This window comes from Sander lucioperca, chromosome 9, assembly GCF_008315115.2.
Source record: "Sander lucioperca isolate FBNREF2018 chromosome 9, SLUC_FBN_1.2, whole genome shotgun sequence".
Lineage (NCBI taxonomy): Eukaryota > Metazoa > Chordata > Actinopteri > Perciformes > Percidae > Sander > Sander lucioperca.
In genome coordinates, this window is record NC_050181.1 from 26,030,337 (window position 1) to 26,054,923 (window position 24,587).

The 24,587-nt window shown below is 41.2% G+C and overlaps 1 protein-coding gene and 1 long non-coding RNA gene across 2 annotated transcripts in view; one reads left to right on the top strand and one right to left on the bottom strand.

Annotated features, from left to right (window-relative positions):
- Positions 1-616: 616 nt before the first annotated feature.
- On the bottom strand, positions 617-19,793 carry LOC116044767. The gene is made up of 3 exons (XR_004103747.2): positions 19,783-19,793; positions 5,181-5,184; positions 617-774 (listed from the first exon to the last, which is right to left on the bottom strand). It is a non-coding gene; the product is annotated as an uncharacterized LOC116044767 (long non-coding RNA).
- efr3a (EFR3 homolog A (S. cerevisiae)) overlaps positions 7,256-24,587 on the top strand; it is a 160,964-nt gene continuing 143,632 nt past the window's right edge. The window contains exons 1-2 of the mRNA XM_036004731.1: positions 7,256-7,368; positions 7,672-7,779. Of these exons, the coding sequence (XP_035860624.1) occupies positions 7,770-7,779 (10 nt within the window). The 5' untranslated portion in view covers positions 7,256-7,368; positions 7,672-7,769. The remainder of the gene's footprint in view (positions 7,369-7,671; positions 7,780-24,587) is intronic.

Here is a 24,587-nt window from a genome sequence, read left to right on the forward strand (position 1 = left end):
CTCCAATGAGATCCTAGCTGCTTTTCATTAGCAGTGTATTGTCATTATTCATTGTAAACTGAATCTGTTTGGGGTTTTGGACCCATTTGAAGATGTCACCTTGGGCTGAACGGTATTTTTCGTGCAAATGTTTTAACATTTCAGAAACAAACATGTCATATATCGAGCAGATGAAAGTTAGTTGCAGCCCTATTGTAAATATTGTAAGTATGAGTCATGTAATCCTGCAGAGTCCGTCAAATCACAGGTTTATGGATGACTGTTCTCAGACAATCACATCTGTACAAAGAAAATATTCCAACCCAACCCTCCTATTCTCGTCACACCCAATGTCTCCTTTATGTGTTGGAACTGGGTGCAACTACACTCCTTAAAGTCATAAAATAAGAATTCATAGAGTTGAGCTACTGGTTTGCCAGGTCGTCCTGACATTACTCTGCATGACATCTGAAGCCTCCTTAAAATTCAAACAAACAAACCTACAGGGTCATAATAGTCGGGGATGTTAGGGACAAACATAGGCATAGATTTCGTGGGTGGGGTGCAGGGAATATGTCCCCTCCAATATTTAGAAGAGGTAGATTTGTCCCCCTCAAAAAACCAACATGACATCATGACTTCGCATAAACATACACGCCCACTTTCTTAAGCCAAGTGGCGTGTTATCTGTATGCATTTTGAGCTGTCCGCGTGTACGTCTACGCTGTATACAGTGGACGTAAACATATACGCCACTTGGCGAGTTATCGCGAGAAGAAACCGACGGTTGAGTTTCTATTTTCTTGAATGACGGTCCTTTCAGGGGCCATGGTAGTGGAGTTTAGCCAGAAAAAGTGATCGTCATACAGCGCTGACAGTTGAGTTTAGGCACCAAAACGACTCGTTAAGTTTAGGAAAAAGATCCTGGTTTGGATTAAAACACCCCCGAAGGAACAAACGAGCATTTCCTGTGAAAGTATTTTGTTTTTCGACACAAAGTGAACTTCTCTCCCCAGCTTGAAAGCGTCGTGTTTTATGTTGACACCACGTTTTCCAATTTTCCATTGGATATTGAAGTTCATAAATCAGCGTTTTGGCACGGCTGGCCAAGTGGCTCTATATCTATGGTGGTATTGGGAGAGGGGTTTAATTCTTGCATGATTTGTTTTGTTGTGCATTATCAAAAAAACACCCCCACATCCCCTCCCCCCCTTTCTGCTTTTTTCACAAATCTCACCCTGAACACGTCCATTTTGAAAATGTCATTTACAATTTGCATCAACAGTAATGTGTTCAAGTAGTTTTCACTTGATCACAAGATCTCTGTCTACACCCCTCGAATAGTTCCGTGGCAGTCAGCTGGGCAATTCTACATAAAACCCCTCACTGTGCAAACACATAAAGGTTATAAAACATATTTGATGGCAACTCTGAGACCGTTTGTCCGAAACCCTCTGCCTCCTCCAGGCTCCATGTTAAACATCCGTCAGAGTTGATCCGCTGTTTGTCGGAGGCCGAGGATGTTTCCCAGGAGGTTAAACTCCAGCAGTCGCTGCTTATATGACTCTGCTGCAGCTCACCGCAGGCGTCTGTCTTCCACCCACACAACCCTTTGAAGTGCAAACGGAGGCTTTCGACAGCAGTTTTCACCTCCACCTCTGGGCGCCGCGGAGACGAGTGTGTGACGGTGTGTGTGTGTGTTTGTGTGTGTGGAGAGAGATGTATGAAGTGAAACAGATTGATTGCATTTTATGTGTTGTTTGCTGTAAAATGTATTCCCTTTCATGTTCAAGGATGAATCACAGGTAAACATTTGATCCAAATAGCAATATGTGCATGTGCAATTTTGGATTTTGACTGTTTGTTGCAGCAGGGTGTTTTTTTCAAACAATGGATGTACAAAGTGTTTCAATAAAAGTGAATAGCTGCTCATAGAGTCCTCTCGAGGAGATATTTATTTCACTCTGCTCTCACGTTTATGTTTTTTCACTGGACTTCATTATCTAATTGATTGGGTTGATAATAAAAATGTGTAGGTTGAGAGTAAAATATGGCACATTTCCAAGTATTGAACACAGTAAAAGATCTCTTTTTAGATTCAAAGGCATTGGCGTATGAACTGTCTTAAATGTCTTTTTTAATTCAGCTCAAAGGGATTCTTCATGACCAAGAATCAGTTTGAAATGGCACTGACATAAAAGTGTCAAAAGTCTTGTTTTCTGCAGGCTGTTTTGGACATTTCACTCGCTCAGTTTTCCCACCCAGAGTTATTCCCCCCCTCTAATCCGACCCACAGGAGTGTTTTCCGTCCTCATATCTAAACCAGAGAGAGTAACAGTCGCGGTTTTAAAAAACATGTCGTTAACATTGTGTAGTCTTGCTTTGCCAGACCTTCCTCCAAAGCGCGCTGAAGGAGAGTCTGGCTACTCCACATAGCATTCGGGGATGAGAGGAAAACGTGCTCTGGTTTAATGGCATTTCTTTAAACCAATCACAATCGTCATGGGCGGGGCTAAGCCGCAACCTGCCTACTTATGCGGAATTTGCAAGGGGGTAAGCCTACAAAGTGTACCTCCTATGGCACCATTTTGATGCTACTTAGCACTCACCTCCCGTTAGCATTCTATTGACTGCCATTCATTTTGGCGCCACTTTGACAGAGAATAACTTTACATCTGAAGCGTTTAAAGACTCTATTTGTCCATTGTTTATTTCTAAAGAAACACGACAATGTATAAAAGGCTCCATTACCTTGTATCTCACGTTATGGCTCCGTAGCAGACGTTTTTATAAAAATAGGCTAACGATTGGGTCATAACCACGAGACTTACTGTCGTACAGTACAGAAATTACCGTATAGTACAGGAGAAGCTCGCAGGCAGTTTGGACTTCCATTAGCTGTTTAAGTTTAATTACTAATGTTAGCTAGCATTTTAGTTAGCAATAATTAGCCTGTGTCTATGTTATCTCCTTACATATACCTATGCTCTCCGTCTCTGCTAGATTGGGAATGATTGAGATTTCTCTTGGCACAGCTACCAGAAGACTTCCAACTTTCAGACAGGTTGCTCACGTCACATCTACGTCTTCAAGCTCAGTTGGAGGCTGCTCAGTAACGCTCAGCCATCACCGGAAAAGTGCTTCTAATATCCTTCACTGGTCTCCGTCCAGAGACACGGTATCTGCTGGTCCATTTCTTTAACTGTCTATTGGAATTTGGCACTCTTATATTTCATGAGCTTACTTCCTTCTTTGATCCCGTAATAATTACGCGAGGCCACTATATGATTCGTAATTTATGCCTGAACAAACAACCGATGGGAGCGTTTTTCGTCTAAGGCCTCGTCTCTTCCCACCAGTTAACTTTTGTGGAAAAGCTGTAAGCATAAAGATTTCTGCGTGGGCAGATTTGATCCCTAGATGCAGGAAACGTTCAAACTGATCTAGAGTCTGCCTGTTCATCAAGTTCACTCATCAACAAGTAAACTGGTTCTGATTAATGCACCAAAATATCCCAAAGCAGCCAGACAATCAGCAGCCATCTACCAGCTAATGAGGAAACTGAGACTGTTCCAACGTTTCATTGACTTCACCTGTTTGCTGATTACACGTGTCAATATTCTGCTGAGGATCAGTGCACAACGCTGCCTCCTGAACTGAAAGAACATTAAAGCTGGAGTCTATACTGGAGACAATACCAGGCTGTTCTCATGAAGCATTCGTACATATAGCTACAAAAGTAAAGCACTGTAATTGGTATGCATTCCACGTATTTATTACAGTACGACTGCTGCTGTAAAAGTGTGTGAAGATCCTAAAACACAGGGCTTTCAAGCCGGGGAGCGGAGTTCGTGTCCCAGAAGAAGTCAAGACTTTGACCCATGAAACCCAGGAAACCCAGTGTTCGTGTCCTGAAGAAGTTAAGGAGAAAACACAAGACTTTCACCAGGAAACAGGTGTTCATGTCCTGAAGAAGTTAAGGAGAAAACACAAGACTTTCACCCAGGAAACAGGTGTTCATGTCCTGAAGAAGTTAAGGAGAAAACACAAGACTTTCACCCAGGAAACAGGTGTTCATGTCCTGAAGAAGTTAAGGAGAAAACACAAGACTATCACCCAGGAAACAGGTGTTCATGTCCTGGAGAAGTTAAGGAGAAAACACAAGACTTTCACCCAGGAAACAGGTGGAAGAAGTTAAGGAGAAAACACAAGACTTTCACCCAAGAAACAGGTGTTCATGTCCTGAAGAAGTTAAGGAGAAAACACAAGACTTTCACCCAGGAAACAGGTGTTCATGTCCTGAAGAAGTTAAGGAGAAAACACAAGACTTTCACCCAAGAAACAGGTGTTCATGTCCTGAAGAAGTTAAGGAGAAAACACAAGACTTTCACCCAGGAAACAGGTGTTCATGTCCTGAAGAAGTTAATGAGAAAACACAAGACTATCACCCAGGAAACAGGTGTTCATGTCCTGGAGAAGTTAAGGAGAAAACACAAGACTATCACCCAGGAAACAGGTGTTCACGTCCTGGGAGTACTACTTAAGGGAACCAGTGTTTTAACCCAAACCCCGATCTTTGTTACCAATCTTAACTAGTCGTTTTTGTGTCTAAACTTACCTGCCGTCGCGACATGGCGAACACCTTTTGTCGGCTGAACTAAACTGCAACGGTCGCTGAAACGACTGTTACCTCACGGTGCTCTGTACCTGGCTCACAGTCACCTTTTGTCGGCCAAACCTAACTGTAAAGACCGCTAAATTTATGTCATGTGACCGTTTCATCACCGTAATTGTTTATCAGAATACAGCATAGAAAATCTGCTTAGAAATATAGGAAATATTGGAAAGGATAGAACAACACAATGTAATTCTGCTAAAAAAAAACACATCACATAAAATATCACATTCATTATTAATTTCACTTGTGTTCATTTTCAACAAATTGTATCCAAATATAATACATTATATATATATATATATATATATATATATAATATATATAATACACATTTTCTAAAGGCTCAGTCTGCCACTTTAAAAAACTAAAAATCAATTCCAGTGCTAATTCCATGGTATCAGAATTTTGGATAGTCACCATGGAAACATGAATTGGTCATGTGACAAGGGCTGGCAAGATTGGCAGAACAGGCAGCCAAGTGACAGTACCCTGATCCAATGGAAATCACTATCGCCAGATTGACAGCACTCTAGCCCAATGGATTGGGGGGGTGGCACCATGGCCCCCTTCTAGCCCCGCCCCTGGCAGGGACACCACAGGCAATATGGAGTTCAGCAGCTTTAAAAGGTTGGTAGAGAGCACCAGATATCCCTGTTACATTAATAATGCTATAGAAAAAAATAAAAGGATAAAAATAAAACCGTCACAGATTTAAAAGCCGTCTAGCCTTTCAGCTCATCAAATCACACTCACTCCCTAACTGGTATCCCATTTGGTTTAAATTTTGAGTTATCGGGGCGGCCTCTAGCTCACCCAGTAAGACTGGCGCCCCATGTAGGCTGAGTCCTTTGCAGCGGCCAGAGTTTGAATCCAAACTGTGGCCCTTTGCTGTGTGTCATCCCCTCTATCTCTCTCCCCCTTTCCCAGTGGTGTAGTCTAGGTGATACGCAGGTATACACAGTATACCCACTAAGAAAGCTCCAGGATTTCCATATACCCACTTAAAAATGCCCAATGACCCACAACAAAATACTTTCCATTATATTTTTGATATAATTTGAATTGTCATCTGTGTTTTTCTTCTTCACATAGGATAAATAAAGGGATTTCCACCGTAAATTGGTGCATAAAAGTGTATCTGAATACAGCAAATGAGGCCGTTGATGCTCAAAACTTCCCTGGGGGAGGACACCCAGAACCCCCCCACTATGATATGCCCCCCACCCCCTCCCCCAAAAGCAGATTCTGGCCAATATGTGTTACACTGTCTGACTGCTAAATCTGTTCAGGTTGATGGGTTTATTTTAAGCCTGCAGTGTGCAGATCCACCTCTGCCACACTGTTGCGACACGTGGACGTCGCTGCATTAGAGTAATTACACAAGCAGAATCTTTCCTTTTTTTTTCTCAATCTCAATTATTTGTATTTATTTTGGTGTCAGGCAGGAGTGCCGCTGGCTGCTGTCAGTCATTTGACTTTAGCAGATGCTTGGCGTGCCATCTGTGGGGGCCAAAGCCTTTAATCACCTCTAAGTCCATTGGACGGCAGAAGCAAAAGGTTCTTAAGAGCTTAAAAAAGCACAACCAGCACACTTTCATACACACATTCACTCATCAGCAAGTTAATTGCTGACATTTTTGGTCTCATTGGTGATCTTAATGACAACATACTCTCTTGTGTCATCATTAGAAATACTGCAGGCCCTGTTTGTTGTCTTCATTGTGTGCATGTGTCGTGTGTATGATACAAGGCTCTGACAAGATTCAAGTCAACATAAGCGTGTACAGATTTAGCATGAGTGGCCTAAACATGGCAGTCGTATTGGTTTGAACTATAACAGACTACGTTGACCCTGTCCACATACTTTAGTGTACTTTGGGTCTGGAGCTGTTTTCTATCAGTTTTGATGCAACGCATATCTGGAAAAAAACTCCCCGAAAGCTGCTAGGTTTGCTGCAACTCTCAGTTCTTTTAAGTCGTGGCTGAAGACTTGTCTTTTTTGATGCTGCCTGTTTAAAGTAATGCTCATTTCTTTTTAAAGATAATTGTTTTGGCATTTTAGGCCTTTATTTGTATAGGACAGCTTAGACTTGAAAAGGGAGAGAGTGAAATGCAGCCCGGAGTCAAACCCGCGACAGCTGTGTCGAGGAGTAAACCTCTATATATGGGCGCCTGCTCTAACAGGTGAGCTAACCAAGCACCCTAATGCTAATTTCTTACACTGCACTGTAACTTTAATTCTTGTATTTCATACCTGTCATTGTTTTTAACTGCTCTTTAATGTCATCCTATATTTTGTATATATTTCTAATTGTGTCTTGTTTTACTTTTCACTTTTTTATCTTTACTTATTTCTGTCCTTGTGCTACTTTGACATGACATGTACATCAAAAACACAACTTGCACTGTATACAACCATGTATGGGTAAATGTTTTCATAAGTAACCCATATAGGCTACAGTATAATTAACCTAAGCCTATGGTTGGACTGCACACCTTGCAGCAGGCGGCTATAATTAGCTCTCTCTGGGCTCCTCCGTGGGCTCTGAACGTTGAAGCCGAGCGGGGGAGGTTTTTTTGGGGGGGGCTGCTCTTGCTGCAGCAAGCCATACAGCACACACTTCCGTGTTGTCTGTCACCGTAAAGCAGGAAGCACTGTAGTAATGTGTAGGAGGTTATCTGGCCAGCTTGCTGTTTAACGTTACCTACAGGTATGTCCACCGGTTTATCCTCATGAAATGTCTTCCTTTATGTCTCCGTGTGTGTGTGTGTTTTTCTTGTGAACCCGCGCGCAGAGTTTTGACGTTACTCAGACGTTAAGTTAGCTTCTGCTGCTAATTTCTCTGGACATTCAGTGTTTACAGGGTTCTTTCGTTTGGTAGTCACAGCGGACAGCTTTTTTTTTTTTGCCTGTCAATGACGCCTAATATGTCTTTTTTTCGGACTTAAAGCGGCTGTTAACTGTGTCACAAACGGGTGTGTTTCATGTTAACGAGTTGTCATTCCGATGCCAGGTGAAGTCAGACAGCAGGAGAAGCTACATGGAGGCTAACTAACACAGGACCAATCGGTGCTCAGCAAAACAGAGGAACTGCGGTACATTAGCACCAGGATGCCAGCCGGTAAGCTGTGTGTGTGTGTGTGTGTGTGTGTGTGTGTGTGTGTCCGTGTGTGTGTACATGAGACAGTGACAGAGGGTGTGTGTGTGTTGACAAGTTAGAAAACCAACCCTACAACTGAGTGTATCTGTCACAGTTTCGCCTAATTACTGCATAACAGACCCCAATTGAAGTTGAAGAAAAGTGACAGTGATGCGTTCACTGGCACCGCTTGTGTGTGGCATTGGAAGGCTTCTGTTGTCTCTGTATCACCTGCTGTCCTGCAACTAATGTATAGATTCATCTTTTTAAAAAGCAATCTTTTTGAAACGATTGCACAAACGTGCCTCAGCTTTCGGCTTGTCATGCTTATCCTGGCAATGTACTTCCGTTGATCCAGACTATAGACCAGCATAGATGGAGAGCGAGAACAGGTGAAATGTACTTGGGTGGCACAGTAGAAGGCATGGGCAGGGTTGTAAACATACACTGTGGGAGTTAGCATGGCTAACAGCAGGAAGTTGTAAATTGTGTAACTTCTTATTAGGAACTTTTATTGTCATCACTTTCTGTCATTGCCCTACATGCAGTGCAGCCAATCAGAACTCCTTCCTCTCTGCTTCTGGTGTTTGACTGCAGATATACTGTACATAGACATATACATTTATATAAATGGCATATATCTCGAACTGGAGGTCAGCCATTTCCCCATTCTTACATTGGCTCGACATTGAAGAGTCTTGTGATTTCACAGGTCAAAGTTCACTCAGACCGGATTTGTGGTAAGCTCAAGTAAGTTTGAGACCAAAGGTGAAAGTGCCTCACCTCATTAATCATTTAAATGAGAGGGAAGCAGGAAGAAGCATTTCAGGTGTAAACACATCTGTATACAGGTGCAAATATCGTGTAATAGGGGTGTGAATGGTCAGTGTAACGCTTATCAGTTCAATTTTCTAAGCACAGACAGACATTTGGAAAAACAGAAAAATGGGTTCAAATATCCAATTTTTCATTTTTTTCCACCTTGACAAATAAAAATATTGGATCTTTAAACTGTTTTTCCAATTTTCTGTTTTTATTCAGAGGATCAGAAATTTAGAAAATTACAAAATTACGTCTGGGCTCCAATTATTCAATACTGCGATGGTATTCTCTCCCTCTACTTTGCGGAATATTCAGGTCATTAACTGCATATGGACCAAAAAAAACAAAAAACTGATAGACTTTGGGGTCAGAGGTGCAACTGATGGTTTCGAGTGGGGGGGGGGGCGGGATGTAGCTAGGCGGAACGAGGGAGACACTTCCTGAATGTAGCAGAGCCTGAACTCAGCAGGCAACAAGAAGCAGTGACAAGTCAACAAGTCAACAAGTACCATCAGTAGGCAATAATCGATTATGGTCTGTCACTGCGTCGGTGCAGCATCGTCCAGATGCAGTGATTAATTTCAACACCCCTAATGTATAATGTGTGTCTGTAGATACTGACAGAAGTGTAGAAACACGCAGTGGTGGAAAGTAACTAAGTACATTTACTCAAGTACAGTACTTAAGTACAATTTTGAGGTTCTTGTACTTTACCTTGTTCTTTCTTTTCATGCCACTTTCTACTTCTACTCCGCTACATTTTCAGAGAGAAATATTGTACTTTTTACTCCACTACATTCATCTGTTACAGCTTTAGTTACTTTACATATTAAGATTTTTGCATGCAAAACATACATGTAGTTTTTAAAATACGATGCTTTATTATAAAGTAAACTAGCCAACAATATAACAGCCTACAAGTCCAGCTGAAATGATCAGACCATTAAAAACTTAGTTGATGGACAGAACTGTTTGAAAATGTGAGGATTTTTCTGCATTGAGTACTTTTTTACTTTTAATACCTTAAGTACATTTTCCTGATGATACTTACAGACTTTTCCTAAAGTAACATTTTCAATGCAGGACTTTTACTTGTGTGGTATTATTACTTTGTACTTAAGTAAAGGATCTGAATACTTCTTCCACCACTGGAAACACGTTACAGTCACCTGATGAGTGTGTGTTCAGGAGCTCGTTTTGTGTTTTGTATTTAGTGTGAGTCAGCAGGATTGAAGTCCTTTTTTATGAACTTATTTTTCCATGAAAACCAAAAATGAAATCCTCCCAGGCTTTTGAAACGCTCATCTTTGCAACAGCTAGCAACTGATGCTGCATTTTTTTTTTTTTTTGGAGCAGCCAAATCATCCGGTGAATAGGGCTGGGTATCGTTCAAATACTTCTGATGCTTGTACCGAAAACCAATACCGTGACTTTGGCTACGTTGAGACTGCAGGCAAAAGTGGCCCAAATCAGATTATTTTTTTTTGGGGTCAAGTGACCAGGTCAGACTTCTTCAGAAGTAGTGTGGACAACCATCCACACTAACGTGTCTCTCTGACGTGTAACGTTAAGACAGCCAATCACAGCCATCGTTAGATCTTGGTAGAAGCATGCTGCGTGCTTATTGGCTCACAGACGCTAAAGAGGTTTAATCCTTAGGTATTGAATGACGAGGCATTTTTCCATACTCGACACTAAGGAGGCGACTCGGTCGGTGCCTAAAACGTATCGAATTCGGTACCCAGCCCTACCGGTGAACATTGACTATTCATCGCTTTGGAGCAGCTGTTGACAGTCGGCATGTGCTGCAGCTTGACTGACCTTTATTTAATCCTTAACGTACACACAGCAGCGTAGCCTCTAAGGCCCTGACTACAACCTGTGCTCAGGCTTAAAAGACTTATTGGAATACCTGATTCTTCACAGTTCAGGGAATTCTTGGATCCAGATATTTTTTAGATTTGGGAAGGTGTTTTCCAGAGAGGGAACATCCGTGGGTTGGATTCTCTTTTTGTAGTCTCTGTGAGGGAATTCTCTTGTTGAGGAGTGCAAGTGACGCACTCGGGGGTCTAGATAATGGTGTGACTGAACAAAGTGACGAGTTCAGAGCTGACACAGTTAATGGATTAGTCGATCGACCGTACTAAAAATGCCTCTCACGTATGAGGATGTGTTGCTTCTGGTCTTCCGTGATCGATAACCCTCCTGTTGTCCTCGGGTCAAATTGGACCCTTTTTTTAAGTTTCTGTATCAGAAATTTGGGTTTCCATCAACCAAATTGTCAAAAAAAAATAACGTGGATGGTTCCAACAACGCTCTTCACAAGTGAAATAAATGATCAGCTACTTTCATTGAATTTGGGTGTTTTATTCAATTTTATAGCATTTTAACAATTATTTCTTTATAAAATGTTGAAAAAAGTGACAAAAGTCCCATGAAAATGTCCCATTAAAAAAAGCGCAGAAAAGTACAGACAAAAACATCGGAAAAAGTGGCATTAAAAATTGGAAAAAGCTTCAAAAACGTCGGGAAAATGTGACTAAATAATGTCGAAAAAAAGTGACAAAACCGTCAGGACCAAAACGTTAAATTTTGACCCAGAAAAACAGAAAGTTGCCATGGTCGACGGGAAGACAACACAAGGGTTAACTGAATTGTTCAGACATAACAAGACATTTAATAAAATGTACCTTGTGCCCGAAGCTCTGATGGGATATTTTATAGACGGATAGATAATAATAAAAAAGCCCCATGACGAGTTTGCTGTAACGCTCAATAGTTACAGCATAGCACTTAATATGGACCTTATGATCAAAATCCCATTGATCTTGTGCAGCAGGCTGTCATCTGCTCCAAGTAATTTAATGTCCAACCCCCCCCCCCCCCCATAGAAAGATTAGTCACATGAAGTGTTTCTGCCTCAGGGGTTCCCGTCTGACAGTTTAGTTTTGTCTGTCTGCTGTGGAGGTTTAGTTTGAATTTTTCATCTTTTTTTCAATAATTCAACATTTTCCCCATTGTGTTGCCTGTGAATACAGCTGCTTTATTACAGATCCTCTTCATACATACGACATAAGACATATTCCAACAATCACGCATGTTGTAAATCCTCTTGATTCCCTCAGCTGCCTCCTTCGCCGTTTTTACTCCCTCAACGTCCTGACTTTGACCTCGCTAATCTCGATCACACGCCTAGTGGAGCGTAACGTAAACAAAGGAGATACGAGACTTTCGAAAAGCGTGTGTGCCGTCATGTCTGACAGTGTTTTCTATTTTGGGAAAGTTGGACTTTGGGCGCCCTCGCCTTTCTTCTTCTCCAGCAGCAGCAGCAGCAGCAGCTGCTCTGGCAGGTAACCAGCTGCCGTTTACTGGAGAGCCGTTCTCTCTTAAAAAAAAAAAAAAAAAAAAACCCACTTGGCTGCTGAGACAGACAAAGTAGGATGGGAAAAGCGGAGTCTCTGAGGCCCCAGAAGTCCCCCTCCAGACGGGCTCTTTATTTTGCCGGCGGTGTGATGTGGCGGTGCAGGAGGGTGTGAAGGTGGGGGTGGCATTTCAGACTGCTGATGTGTCTGGATGTTGGCGTTTTTCGCTGCGTCTGCCACCCTGCGGGCCTCACGTCTGTAATTACTCCCAGTGGTTACCTGCTTATTACATTAGCAGTAATTAAGGCTGGGCATCATCTAAAACAGTGGTTCCCAACCGTTTTTGGTGTTAAGTAGGGATCGAACCTATACTGGTTATGATTATAAGAAGTTAAAGTGCTCATATTATGCTCATTTTCAGGTTCATAATTGTATTTAGAGGTTATATCAGCATAGGTTTACATGGTTTAATTTTCAATAAACACCATATTTTTGTTGTACTGCACATTGCTGCAGCTCCTCTTTTCACCCTGTGTGTTGAGCTCTCTGTTTTAGCTACAGAGTGAGACCTCTCACTGCTGTAACATCTTTGTTGGGAGTCGCACATGCTCAGTACCTAGGTAAGGACTACTAGCCAGTCAGAAGCAGAGTATGAGGGAGTGCCCTGACAGTACCTAGGTAAGGACTACTAGCCAGTCAGAAACAGAGTATGAGGGCGTGCCCTGACAGTACCTAGGTAAGGACTACTAGCCAGTCAGAAACAGAGTATGAGGGCGTGCCCTAACAGTACCTAGGTAAGGACTACTAGCCAGTCAGAAGCAGAGTATGAGGGCGTGCCCTGACAGTACCTAGGTAAGGACTACTAGCCAGTCAGAAGCAGAGTATGACGGCGTGCCCTGACAGTACCTAGGTAAGGACTACTAGCCAGTCAGAAGCAGAGTATGAGGGCGTGCCCTGACAGTAGCTAGGTAAGGACTACTAGCCAGTCAGAAGCAGAGTATGAGGGCGTGCCATGCTAGCAGCTAGGCGAGCATTATAACGTGTGTTCCAAAGTGACCACGTTTGTCTCTGAAGTAAAGGCTGGACTACAATAGAGCTGTTTGGAGCAGTTTGTGAACAGTGTTTTCTGTTGGAGATGGTAAGTCCCTTTGGGGTGGACTTTGGGCTTTTTCACTTTGTAAACCTATAACATGCACAAAAAATATATATAACATAATAAAGGAAATGTTAAAAAAGCCAAAAAGCAGAATATGAGCACTTTAATGAAACCGATAACCAGAACGGATATGCATTTGGAATGTTAAAAACTCAAACACAAAAGTTTGTTTTAAATGCTTTAAGCAATTATTAAATAAAATCCACTTCCACTTCCACAAATCCACTTTTGCTAGTTTGACGGAGGAAAAAAGGGTCTGTGCACCGGGCGCATGGTTCTAAAGGGTTGTACTTAGTGTCTTCATTAATCAGAGGTGTGTTTTGGGCGTAACATGCAATCAACCAATCAGAGATCATCTCCCATTCCTTTTAAAAGCCAGGCGCGTTTGGACCTTGGAGCATTGCTATTATGATGGAGGATTTGCACCGTAATATTTTTATTTGTAATCTTCTGCATGTGTGTGTGCTGCTGTGTGTCCCTGTGTGTGTAACAAGCATAGTGTGCACGCTGTGCACGAGCCTAGGAGCATTTTACTAATGCTCTGTTAAAATAACAATGAAATGCTGCCTTATTGACTTTAGACCAGGTTTTTGTTGGTCAATGGTGTGATCACTTCCCGCTAGCAGATAGCAATACGCCCAGAATGCACCTGAACACACCTCCCTGTAAGACCAGCACACCCATGGGCGCAAAGATGGTAGCAGGTGCATTTGCTATTTAAACGACGTGGGTGCTGGACGGGAAATTGACAACTGCGTCGGTCTTAAACTAGCAAAGACACTTGGGTCGGGCTTTGCGCTGTGCTGCGCCAGGTGCAAGATAGGACCCCAAATGTCCTTTTTGGAGCACTTTTCGTCCTTGTTTCTTCACCCAAAAGTTGAGACTGAAAATTTATTCTTAGTCTCGGAAACACAATAAATATAAAAGAGATTGTCAGAGAACTGCTGTAAATTGTTTAAAGGAACACGCCGACTTATTGGGACTTTGTCTTATTCACCGTATCCCCCAGAGTTAGATAAGTCCATACCCTTCTCATCTCCGTACGCGTTGTAGCTCTTTCCGACGGCTCCACTGGTAGCTTATCCTAGCACGGATCCTGAAGGTAATCGGTTCCAACTAGAGAAAGAGCTACAACGTGCACGGAGATGAGAAGGGTATGTATGGACTTATCTAACTCTGGGGGATACGGGGAATAAGTCCCAATAAGTCGGCGTGTTCCTTTAAGCAAGAAGCAACCCTCAAGTATTTTTTTATAAAGCACCAGGTTAATGTTTACATTAGGATCTGACATCCAAAAAGTTAGTTCAAAGTACTTTTTAACTTCTCCATCCATGGTGAAAAGGCAGATATTTAAAGATCAATGTCTGGATTTTATGAAGGAACATTAAATCACTCAAACAAAGATGGATTTTGAATTGGAAATTTGATTATTTTAACCCAGCCTTAGCCAACACACTCATGTTTCGTGAGCAAGTAGAATGGAAATAGGACAAATTCTGTTATAGTTGCTAATTGTATCCGTGTGTGTTGGACAAACGAAATGAACACATCGTGTCCAGTCCCACAGAGACAGAAAGGAGACAGACCTGCGTTGATTTGTCTGAGTGCTGCGCGTGGCGCCGCTGCTATTAATAATCGACACTGATTTCCTCTGCGTGTGTGCGCTGCTCCATTTCCTAACTCACTCCTGGGTCTGTTGTGGTCTAGAGGCTCTCATTATCCTCAAAGTGCTAACCACTTCAATTAAGTCATTATGTAGGACAAACCCGCTGCCGTCGCCCTCGCTGCTGCCGCTGCTCTTTTTTAGCCTGAATGGAGAGTCAGATAAGAACGTGGTTGGATGAAAGGATGCCTGCTGGGAAATCCTTTTTTTTTTTTAACTTTCCCCATTATGGTGTTGAGGCCTTCCTGTTTTCCTGTTTACCCTCATTTTGCAGAGAGTCGTCTTCATTTCCATCCCGTGGTCCCAGCGGGACACTCGGTCTGCAGAGCGGTATGATTGGCAGTTAAAGTGACACTTGTTGGAACTTATTGTTCAAGAACAATTGCTAGAAGAAATGCTGTGTGGTTGAAAACTAAACCTGAACATAAAGGTATACATTTGACAGACAGATCTTCATTCTGTCCTCCTTTTCCACTTGCTGTTAAAAACCCCCAACAACCACTCAAAGGGTTATTTCCTTCACACTAGGGCTGCACAATTAATCGCATTTTATCTTTAATTTTATCGAAATCGCAATGTGGACTAGTGCAATATCCAAATCACAGGGGGGCGCAATATTTGTTGACGGTCCCATGGCATGAAAATGTCACTTTATGAGGTTTTTTAACATTAATGTGAATTCCCCCAGCCTGCCTATGGTCCCCCAGTGGCTAGAAATGGTGATAGGTGTAAACTGAGCCCTGGGTATCCTGCTCTGTCTTTGAGAAAATGAAAGCTCAGATGGGCAGATCTGGATTCTTCCCTTTCATGACGTCATAAGGGGAAAGGTTACCTCCCCTTTCTCTGCTTTGCCCGCCCAGAGAATTTGGCCCACCCATGAGAAAGAGAGAGACATCATGGCTTGAAAACGAGCAAAGTGGCAGTTAGCTACAGTCACAGAAATGGCACATCCTAAGGGAAGCTCATTGTGGGACTGGCTCTAGTGGCTGTAATTCTGCACCAAGGCTGAATTTCGGGAAAGAGACTTCAGATACAGTATTAGGGGACCACTAAGGTCTATATAAAAGAGACTTCAGATACAGTATTAGGGGACCACTAAGGTCTATATAAAAGAGACTTCAGATACAGTATTAGGCGACCACTAAGGCCTATATAAAAGAGACTTCAGATACAGTATTAGGCGACCACTAAGGCCTATATAAAAGAGACTTCAGATACAGTATTAGGAGACACAACGAATCGATAATGAAATTCGTTGCCAACTTTTTTAATAATCGAATTTTTATCGATTTTATCGATTCGTTGTTGCAGCCCTAGACCACTAAGGTCTATATAAAAGAGACTTCAGATACAGTATTAGGGGACCACTAAGGTCTATATAAAAGAGACTTCAGATACAGTATTAGGGGACCACTAAGGCCTATATAAGAGTATCCAAAGAGCACCATGTCATGGGATCTTTTAAAGGCAAAATATGTGTCTAACCATTCTAAATGAAGTATTGTGGGGCTGCAGAGACATCTTGGGCCTACAAATCCTATCCTACAGACTAAAGGAAAGCATCTTTGTCACAAAATCACACTACATAACCATAGTACATTTTTATTTGTGTTTCAATGAAAATGAGAATGATGATCCAAAAAATGTATCATTCCCTCCAATATCGTGAATCATATCGCAATCACAACATCAGTCAAAAATAATCGCAATTTGACATTTTCCTCATATTGTGCAGCCCTACTACACACACACACACACACACACACACACACACACACACACACACACTGATGTGTTGGGAGTGCTTTTACATTTGCAGTTTGTTGTGAATGTGTCTTTACGGATCTGGACCACCTGCTGTGGCGCTTCTCCGTGTTAAGATCTTAAAAACCGTGTCCGATGAAAACACCCCCCCCGTCACCCAGCATGCATCTGTACCCCAGGTGCGACGGGAGTATTTGGGATGCAGAAGGAATCAAAGCCAGCGGGGCGTTCTGATGCTCCGACGGCTAATTGTGCGCGTGCGGTTGGTTCCTGTGCTCTTAGGACGGTTCCTCCCTCCGTTGTCGGCTGTGATTTTGAATGCGTAGTGGAAGACGGTTTGTTCTGCAGAGGGAGGATTTGTCCTAAATATAACTTCAAAGGAGACGTGCCTCCCTCTGTTTTCCCTGCGCCAGTCGCGTCTTTGCAGAGAGGGGAAGCTTTTATCTTTTGTGTGCTCGTTGTGTGACGCCCGGCTTACCGCCGCGCCGCACTTTGTGGAGGATTTTACAGTTTTCCTCCGGCCCCGTTTGGCAGTCAGATGTTTACTTGTGTCTCTATCGACACCAGACAGGTGTCGGCACAGAGATGTTAAGGAGCAGCAGTGAAGCAGAACAGCACCAGTCAAATCACAGGTTTACTTCAGTCAATACCTTCATGCTTTTCACTTAGATACTACAAATTACTACATGTTAGAGTTAAAAAAAAACAAGCCTTCATGTGCAGATAAAAGACAAAAGTATTATATGCAAATGACGATGTACTGAATCAGAGGAAGTGAATGAAAGTGGGAAACTTTGATGTTGAAACAAACTAGCTTTTTGTCTCGCCGAATGAGAAGACTTTATAGGAATAAGAGTCTCTCAAATAATATGCTCATGTGAGTCATGTTTCCAGTGCTTTTTGTAGTTCTAACAGCATTTAAAATGACAAAGAAACATTGCTGAAATATTTCAATAAGAAACCTCTTGATGTTGTCGGAAATATCAATGTTTTAAACTGGCAAAGGAAACGCAAAACGGCGCCGCGTGGTTTGGCTCAGCGTTATGAAACAATCCCATCAAGATTGTTTTGTGGTTTCGCATTTGGGTTGCACGATATCGACAAAATGTGATATTGTGATATCAATATTTATTTCGATATTTTTAAAAGTATGTAAAATTACAAAAGTTGTACGTGGTACGCTCCATAGGGTTTGTCACGTAGTGGATCCGTACGCTGACGTGCACTAACATGTCCATGTGGCACGGTAACCACGGTAACTGGCCAATGAAACATGATCATTACAGCGTTTCAAGCTCTAAATCAAACACAACTAAGCCACACAGCCAACGGACGGGACGCAGGGCTACAAAATAAACATAATATTGCATATGTATCGCGACTCTTTCGATATAATATTGCGCAACGTGATATCGCGATAACGATATTAAGTCGATATATCATGCACCCCTATTCCGCATCCAGGGCTTTAAATTGACACCCTCCAACCCGCCAAATGCCGGTAAAAATGTACTTTGGCGGGTAACATTTAGGGCTGGACAATATGGAGAAAATCAAATATCACGATATTGTTGACCAAATACCTTGATATCGATACCGCAACAATATTGTAGTGTTGACTATTGGTGGCTTCACAAAATATTTACACAATGAGATTTTTGATAAATAACCATCATAATGTGGATATAATGACTAAGTGGGGAAAGGTAAATAATAGAACAGTTACAACAGTCTGGTAAGTTCAGAAAATGACATCACTTTACTGTAATGCAGCCTTTAAAACCAGAAAAAGACAACACTTATGCCATATTACGATATCCAAAATCTAAGATGATATCTAGTCTCATATCACGATATCGATACAATATCGGTATAATGCCCAGCTCTAGTAACATTGTAATGAAAGGAGCAAACAGCACAGTGTCTGTTTTTAATCGGCCGGCCGCCATGACATTTGGGCTGTTTGGTGTCTGTTTGGCTTGGAAATGTAATCTTTATCTGGCAACACTACTCATAGCACTGATCCTACATTTCCCATGAACACCATGTTGTGATGTGTTGTACAACCGTTGGCTATGTGTCAAGCGTGCGGTAGCGATGAAATTAAGTAGTTAACCCTTGTGTTGTCCTCGGGTCAAAATTGACCCGTTTTTTTTAATATCAGAAATATGGGGTTTCTTTCAACCAAAATGCCCCAAAAATAACATGGTTCCCTACAACATATGCATCCATGCATCCATGTTCTTCACAGGTAAAATGAATGATTACTTCCATGAATTTTGGGTGTTTTATTCCGAAGTCTAGCCTTTGAAAAAAATGTTTAAATAGTTTTAAAACTATTTCCTGACTAAACTTTGACATGAACCAGTCTGTGATTCTCTCAACATGCTCTGATCTTAACTATTAGTCAAAATAATTCATAATTTCATAAAAAAATTGGGTATAATGTCGTTTACATTAGGTTTATGGATCATGAATGTAAAAAAAGAATTGAAAAAAGTGAGAAAAAAGAGCCAAAAAGAGCCAAAAAAGAGTTATTTTTCAATTTTGACCTGGAAGGACAAGTTCGTGGTCAACGGGAAGACAACACGAGGGTTAAGTTATTTAAATTAAAATTTAAAAATGTACAAGCCACGTTGGCTGGTGATTTAAAAAAAGTTAATTTAAAGTTGGGATGCACGAGAATGAGAAAAAATATGTGATATGCTATAACGTTGAATATCACGATATTACCTGTAGGGCTGTCCTCGACTAAAGAAATTCTTAGTCGACTAATACTTAAATGATTTTGTCGATTAATCGATTAGTTGATGTAGTCAAAATGACCGATTAGTCGACTAATCGACCAAGAGGTGGCAGCCCTAATTACCTGCGATAAATAAACAGATATTAAAGTGTTCTCAGTTCTGCTGCCTTCCAACATTCTTGTATTGAACAAATTGAACATTGAATTATAAAAAAAGAATGACGGTTACATTTTAAAATGCAGTTTTCTGCTGATATTTCCTTTCAACTAACACAAAAAAATCTCTCGAGTGTCTTCCGCGATGTGTCGCAGCCTTTCACGATATGTGTATTGCGCCAGTTAATATCGCGGTGACGATTAAAAGTATGATATATTGTGCAGCCCTAATTTAAAGCCCTGTTCGCGTCCTGTCAGCTCCTGGCTCGACCTCTGGGAGTCGATCATCAAAAGCAGTTTGAAGCGCTCGGAGAACAAAGTGACACGAAGCAGGAGTTCAGTTCACAATGTTCTCAAGATTTAATGAGAACAATCGCTCCACTCGCTTAGTTGACGTTGGAGTAGATAGATAAGAGAGAGGCACCATAGGGAAGGAGGATTGGTTTACGCAGATAAATCTTGAGGAAGGAAACCAGTGCAACAATTTATGATACCTATTAAATCCAGCAAGCAAGGCTTTCTTCTTGTTTTTTTTTTTTTTACAAAATGGAAATGTAGCCGATCCTCGGCGCGGCCAAAAGTGCCAATGGAAAAACCCTACCAGTCGAAATAATAGACTGGTATATAATAGATTTAAATATTGTTCTGAGCACTTACTGTGAAGGACTTTTATGTCTAAGTTGACATTGAAAGTTCATTCTTGTTTATACAAAAGTTATTTCTTACTCTTTCTCCTCAGCTTTCAGCTATATTTTGAGATGTGGGTGACATTTAACATGCAGATATTTATTTAAATGTCAGCCTGATGTCAGTTTAACCTGCCTACCTTCACTCGAGGGAACAGCACGTCCCGAAAAATCCTCATCAAAACGTAGATTGCAAATCTTTTGCTGTTAATATAAACTTATTCTCGCATTGCCAGACCTGACTCCTCAGCGCTGTGGAGTAAAGTCTGGCTACACCACAGATGCATTCTGGGATAGGAGGGGAAAAAAACCTTCTGGGTTGTTGGCATTTTTTTAAACCAATCGCCTTGGGTGGCGCCAGTGACGGACTGGGATCAAAACACGGCCCTGGCATTTGCAACACACCGGCCCTATTTTTTGTCAATAACCTAGCTTGGAAATTAGGAACTCTGCCTTCCGAGTGAATCTTTCCACCACCTCGCGCCTTGAATATCTGTGGCTGCATAAAATAACTTATCAAAATGAACCAAAGACAAATTATCAGTAGTGGTCCATAGGGGTCCATAGGGGTGTGGCCCTTCTGGCATTTGCCCAAATTTCAGATGGCCAGTCCGTCACTGGGCGGCGCTAACTAGTCTCGGGAAGGAACTGGTTTTGGTGGAACATTTTAACCTCGCAAAAGAAAACGCCACGTACAATATTAAATGAAGTTAACTGTTGACACAATACAGTAACAAAATTGTGTAGCTTGCTAGCTCGAAGTTTGTTGTTGTTTCCCGAAGAAACAACACAAAGAGAGCGGAAGATTGAAATTAGCACTGTTGTTGATGGGTCAAAGACGAATAAGGATTTAAAATTTGAAAATAAATGAAAGTGTCAAAAAATGCCAACTCAAGCAATTTCTATTTTCATTAGAGTGTTCTATATACATCTCAACAACAGGAATTTAATTTAGAAATGCAATTTAATTTTTTTTGATGAATCATGTGATTTATTCCATGAAAAATGTCCTTCCTGGGTAAAGGGAATGGATTTAAAAAATATTGAAATGTCTACCTTTTTAGCATAGAAATGTTTAGGCATATCCATAGTTACAGCTAATCAAACGCACACTGTTAAAAAAAAAAACTAAGTTTTTAACACAATATGATATATTTGGGTATTTATAATTAAATGGGCTCATCGTTTGATTTTGGTCACACAATATTCCATGCCAAAAACAGAAAAATGATGAAAGAAGTCTTAAAATGCTTCACAGTAAAGGTTATCAGGTTATTATTGTATACTCAACTGAGGAAAACATGATTGTGTAATATACCATGAAAATGACTTGAAAACACTTGACTGTGTCATTGTTACTCGGGATGACATCCCGTTAGCCAGGAATGACATAATGCAAAAATGCCATAAAAGATGAAAGAAATACATATTATTTTATTAATATAATCTAACATCATCAACACAATGCTTGAAATGTGACAAATACTAATAAAAAAAACTATTTTCATTAACATGTCCAATCTGGATAACAGAGGACATGTCCTGGGTATCCAGGAGGGACAAAAACATGATTTTCCCACCAAAACTCTGTCAAACATGGCATACTCAGCTAAAATATATCTTAGCCTTTAAAACATTAATGCCATATTTCACATGAAATAGGCATTTTTTTAAATATCAAAACATCAAATATGTTTTATTAGCGTTATCCAGAAAGACACATGATTTTTGGACATAGTTCACCAGTGACCCAAAAAGCAAAATAAAAACTTTTTTAAGAGAGAATTACTAAACTCTCCAGATGTTTTGGGGTCCTCCAAAATCTTCTTTATGATTAATATCATATTTCATGACTGTGCAATTGCATTATGTGTAATTTATGGATTTTAAGGTCTGTTACCCAGGAAGGATATTAGGGAAATCCAAAAGTAAGGACAAAAGTATTTCTTGAGTAACATTTTAAATAAGGGTAGGATTGTTACTATATTTGTAGGTATCACTGCAAACATCGACACAATTATGCCAAAGTAGATAATTAATGCTCTTATTATTATTTTTGACATTTCTGTCTCATTTTTATACTTAGATTTTAAGCCCGGACGTTACCCAGGAGGGACAGTTTGGTACTTGTCAGCTCAATAGCTCTTTGAATTTTATTTTTTTTGCAATAAATACCTATTAAAGTGAGTAAAGAGGGGAGAGTTGAGTGATATAATGTAGTTTTTTAAAATTAATATTTATCTTTTGCATTATGAATATGCTTTGGACACCATAATTGACATGCCACGTCTTTGACCCTGATACCAGACTAATATAAACTATCCAGTTGTGCCTGTTTGTGGTGCCGACTCATACAGTATATACTATACGCACATTTCTCCTTTTCTCCTACAGCTACAGCTCCCACAATGCCTTTCATCTCAGTATCATGTTTTACGTTTGTTTTCCTGCTGCTAAATTGACTTCTCCGTCTTTGGTCCGACTGTCAGGGTCATCTTGTTCCTCTCGTTCAGCTCTCGGTGGATCGTGCGTTTTTGTTTTCGGAGCACATGCGACTGGCACAGTAGCAGTCCAGACGCTCGCTGGGCGATCCCCTCCAGCCCTGCGCTCTGGCCTTTTTTGGATGTGAGAGATGCTGTTTGTGGAGTCTGTGAAAGAATGTCTGAACACACTGACCCCAAGGTTTCCCTCTTGCATAACCAGAACGGTTTTATTGCCACAAAAGGTACACTTATGTGGAAGTTGCCTTTTAGTTAAGGGAGAATACGTAAACAAACAAACAACAAACAAATATTAAACATTAATATGAAATGCACAATAAATACAGAGGAAGAAATAGTATACATACAAAATAATCCTTGCATAAGAAAAGAGGCTGAATGGATTGAGTGCAGAATTTGCAAAGAATATATAGTATATGCAATGTAAAGTCCAAGATGAAGTTTGATGCAAGTGTAGTGACTAGGGGCGGCGGGGGGGGGTGTATCAGAGTCAGTGTAAGTGGGGGTCCAGGGCCTTGCTGGTGAGGCTGACTGCTGACGGCTGACCCCCCCCCCCATACACACACACGCACACACACACACACACACACACACACACACAGATATACACATATAACAATTGCAGAGATAACGGCTTCAGTCCCCCGTCGTAAAGGCTGGTCTGACGGCAAGGTGAAGCGGGGAAAATATTCTAAATGTAGCGTCCAATTAAACTAATACAGATGTCTTTAGGTGTCTAAAATGTGTTTAGCTGCTGAAAATGTCAAATGTTGTCATTTTCCAGAAATATCCTCCCTTCAAAAAAGCTGTACTTTCTAGCTGTGCTTACTTTTGATAAATATCATCAATTTTCAAAACCACTTAGAAAAAATGTCCTGGCTTAGAAAAAATATCACGTTTCCAAAAATGTGTCCTTCTACACTCTCCAAAATCATCCTCACTCTCCAAAATTCTTTGCAGTTTCCAAAATGTCAAAAAAACAACAACTTGATAAATAGTTTACTACTCGTGAATTTTTCACAATTTATGACATTTCAGAGTTCATTACCCCCAATTCATCATGAATTGATTGTCCTCTCCTTCCCAAAATGTCCTCGCTTTTAAAAACAAACAAAAAAGTCCTAATTGTCTCTAAATGTCCTGACTTTTCCGGATACTCTGCTACTTTCTTTTAAAAGATGTGCTCATGCCCAAGGGCTAAAACTAAAACCTGGTCGTCACAAAGATAGAAGCTCAAGCACGTACACACACTGTTACACAACCACAGAGGCCCACGCACACTTGCACGGATGCAAATAGCCGCTGCACGCACAAGCGCACATTTTTAAATGCTAAATTCCTTCAACAGCAGTCCCTCTCTCAGTAAATCTGCATAATTGCACTCCAATCAGGATGATTAAAACACCTTCAGACCCAACACACACACACACACACACACACACACACACACACACACACACACACACACACACACACACACACACACACACACACACACACAGTCCCAGGAAACAGTGATGTTTGTGTGCGCACATTTGTGTGTGTCTGTGTATCTGCATTTGTGTCTGTGTATCTGCATTTGTTTGTGTGCGTCTGTGTGTGTCTGCATTTGTGTGTGTGTGTGTGTCTGCATTTGTGTCTGTATGTCTGTGTATCTGCATTTGTTTGTGTGTGTGTCTGTGTATCTGCATTTGTGTGTGTGGGTGTGTGCGTTTGTGTGTGTCTGTGTATCTGCATTTGTGTGTCTGTGTGTGTGTGTGTGTGTCTCTCAGGGGAATCGGTACAGAGAGGTTTTGAGTGTTTTTAGCTTAGCTTCCACTGCAGAACTGCTGCTGCTTTCGGCGAGGGGAAACACAAACACTGCAAGGTCAGGGATGACAGTCAGTGTGTGAGGGGAGAGAGAGAGAGAGAGAGAGAGAGAGAGAGAGAGAGAG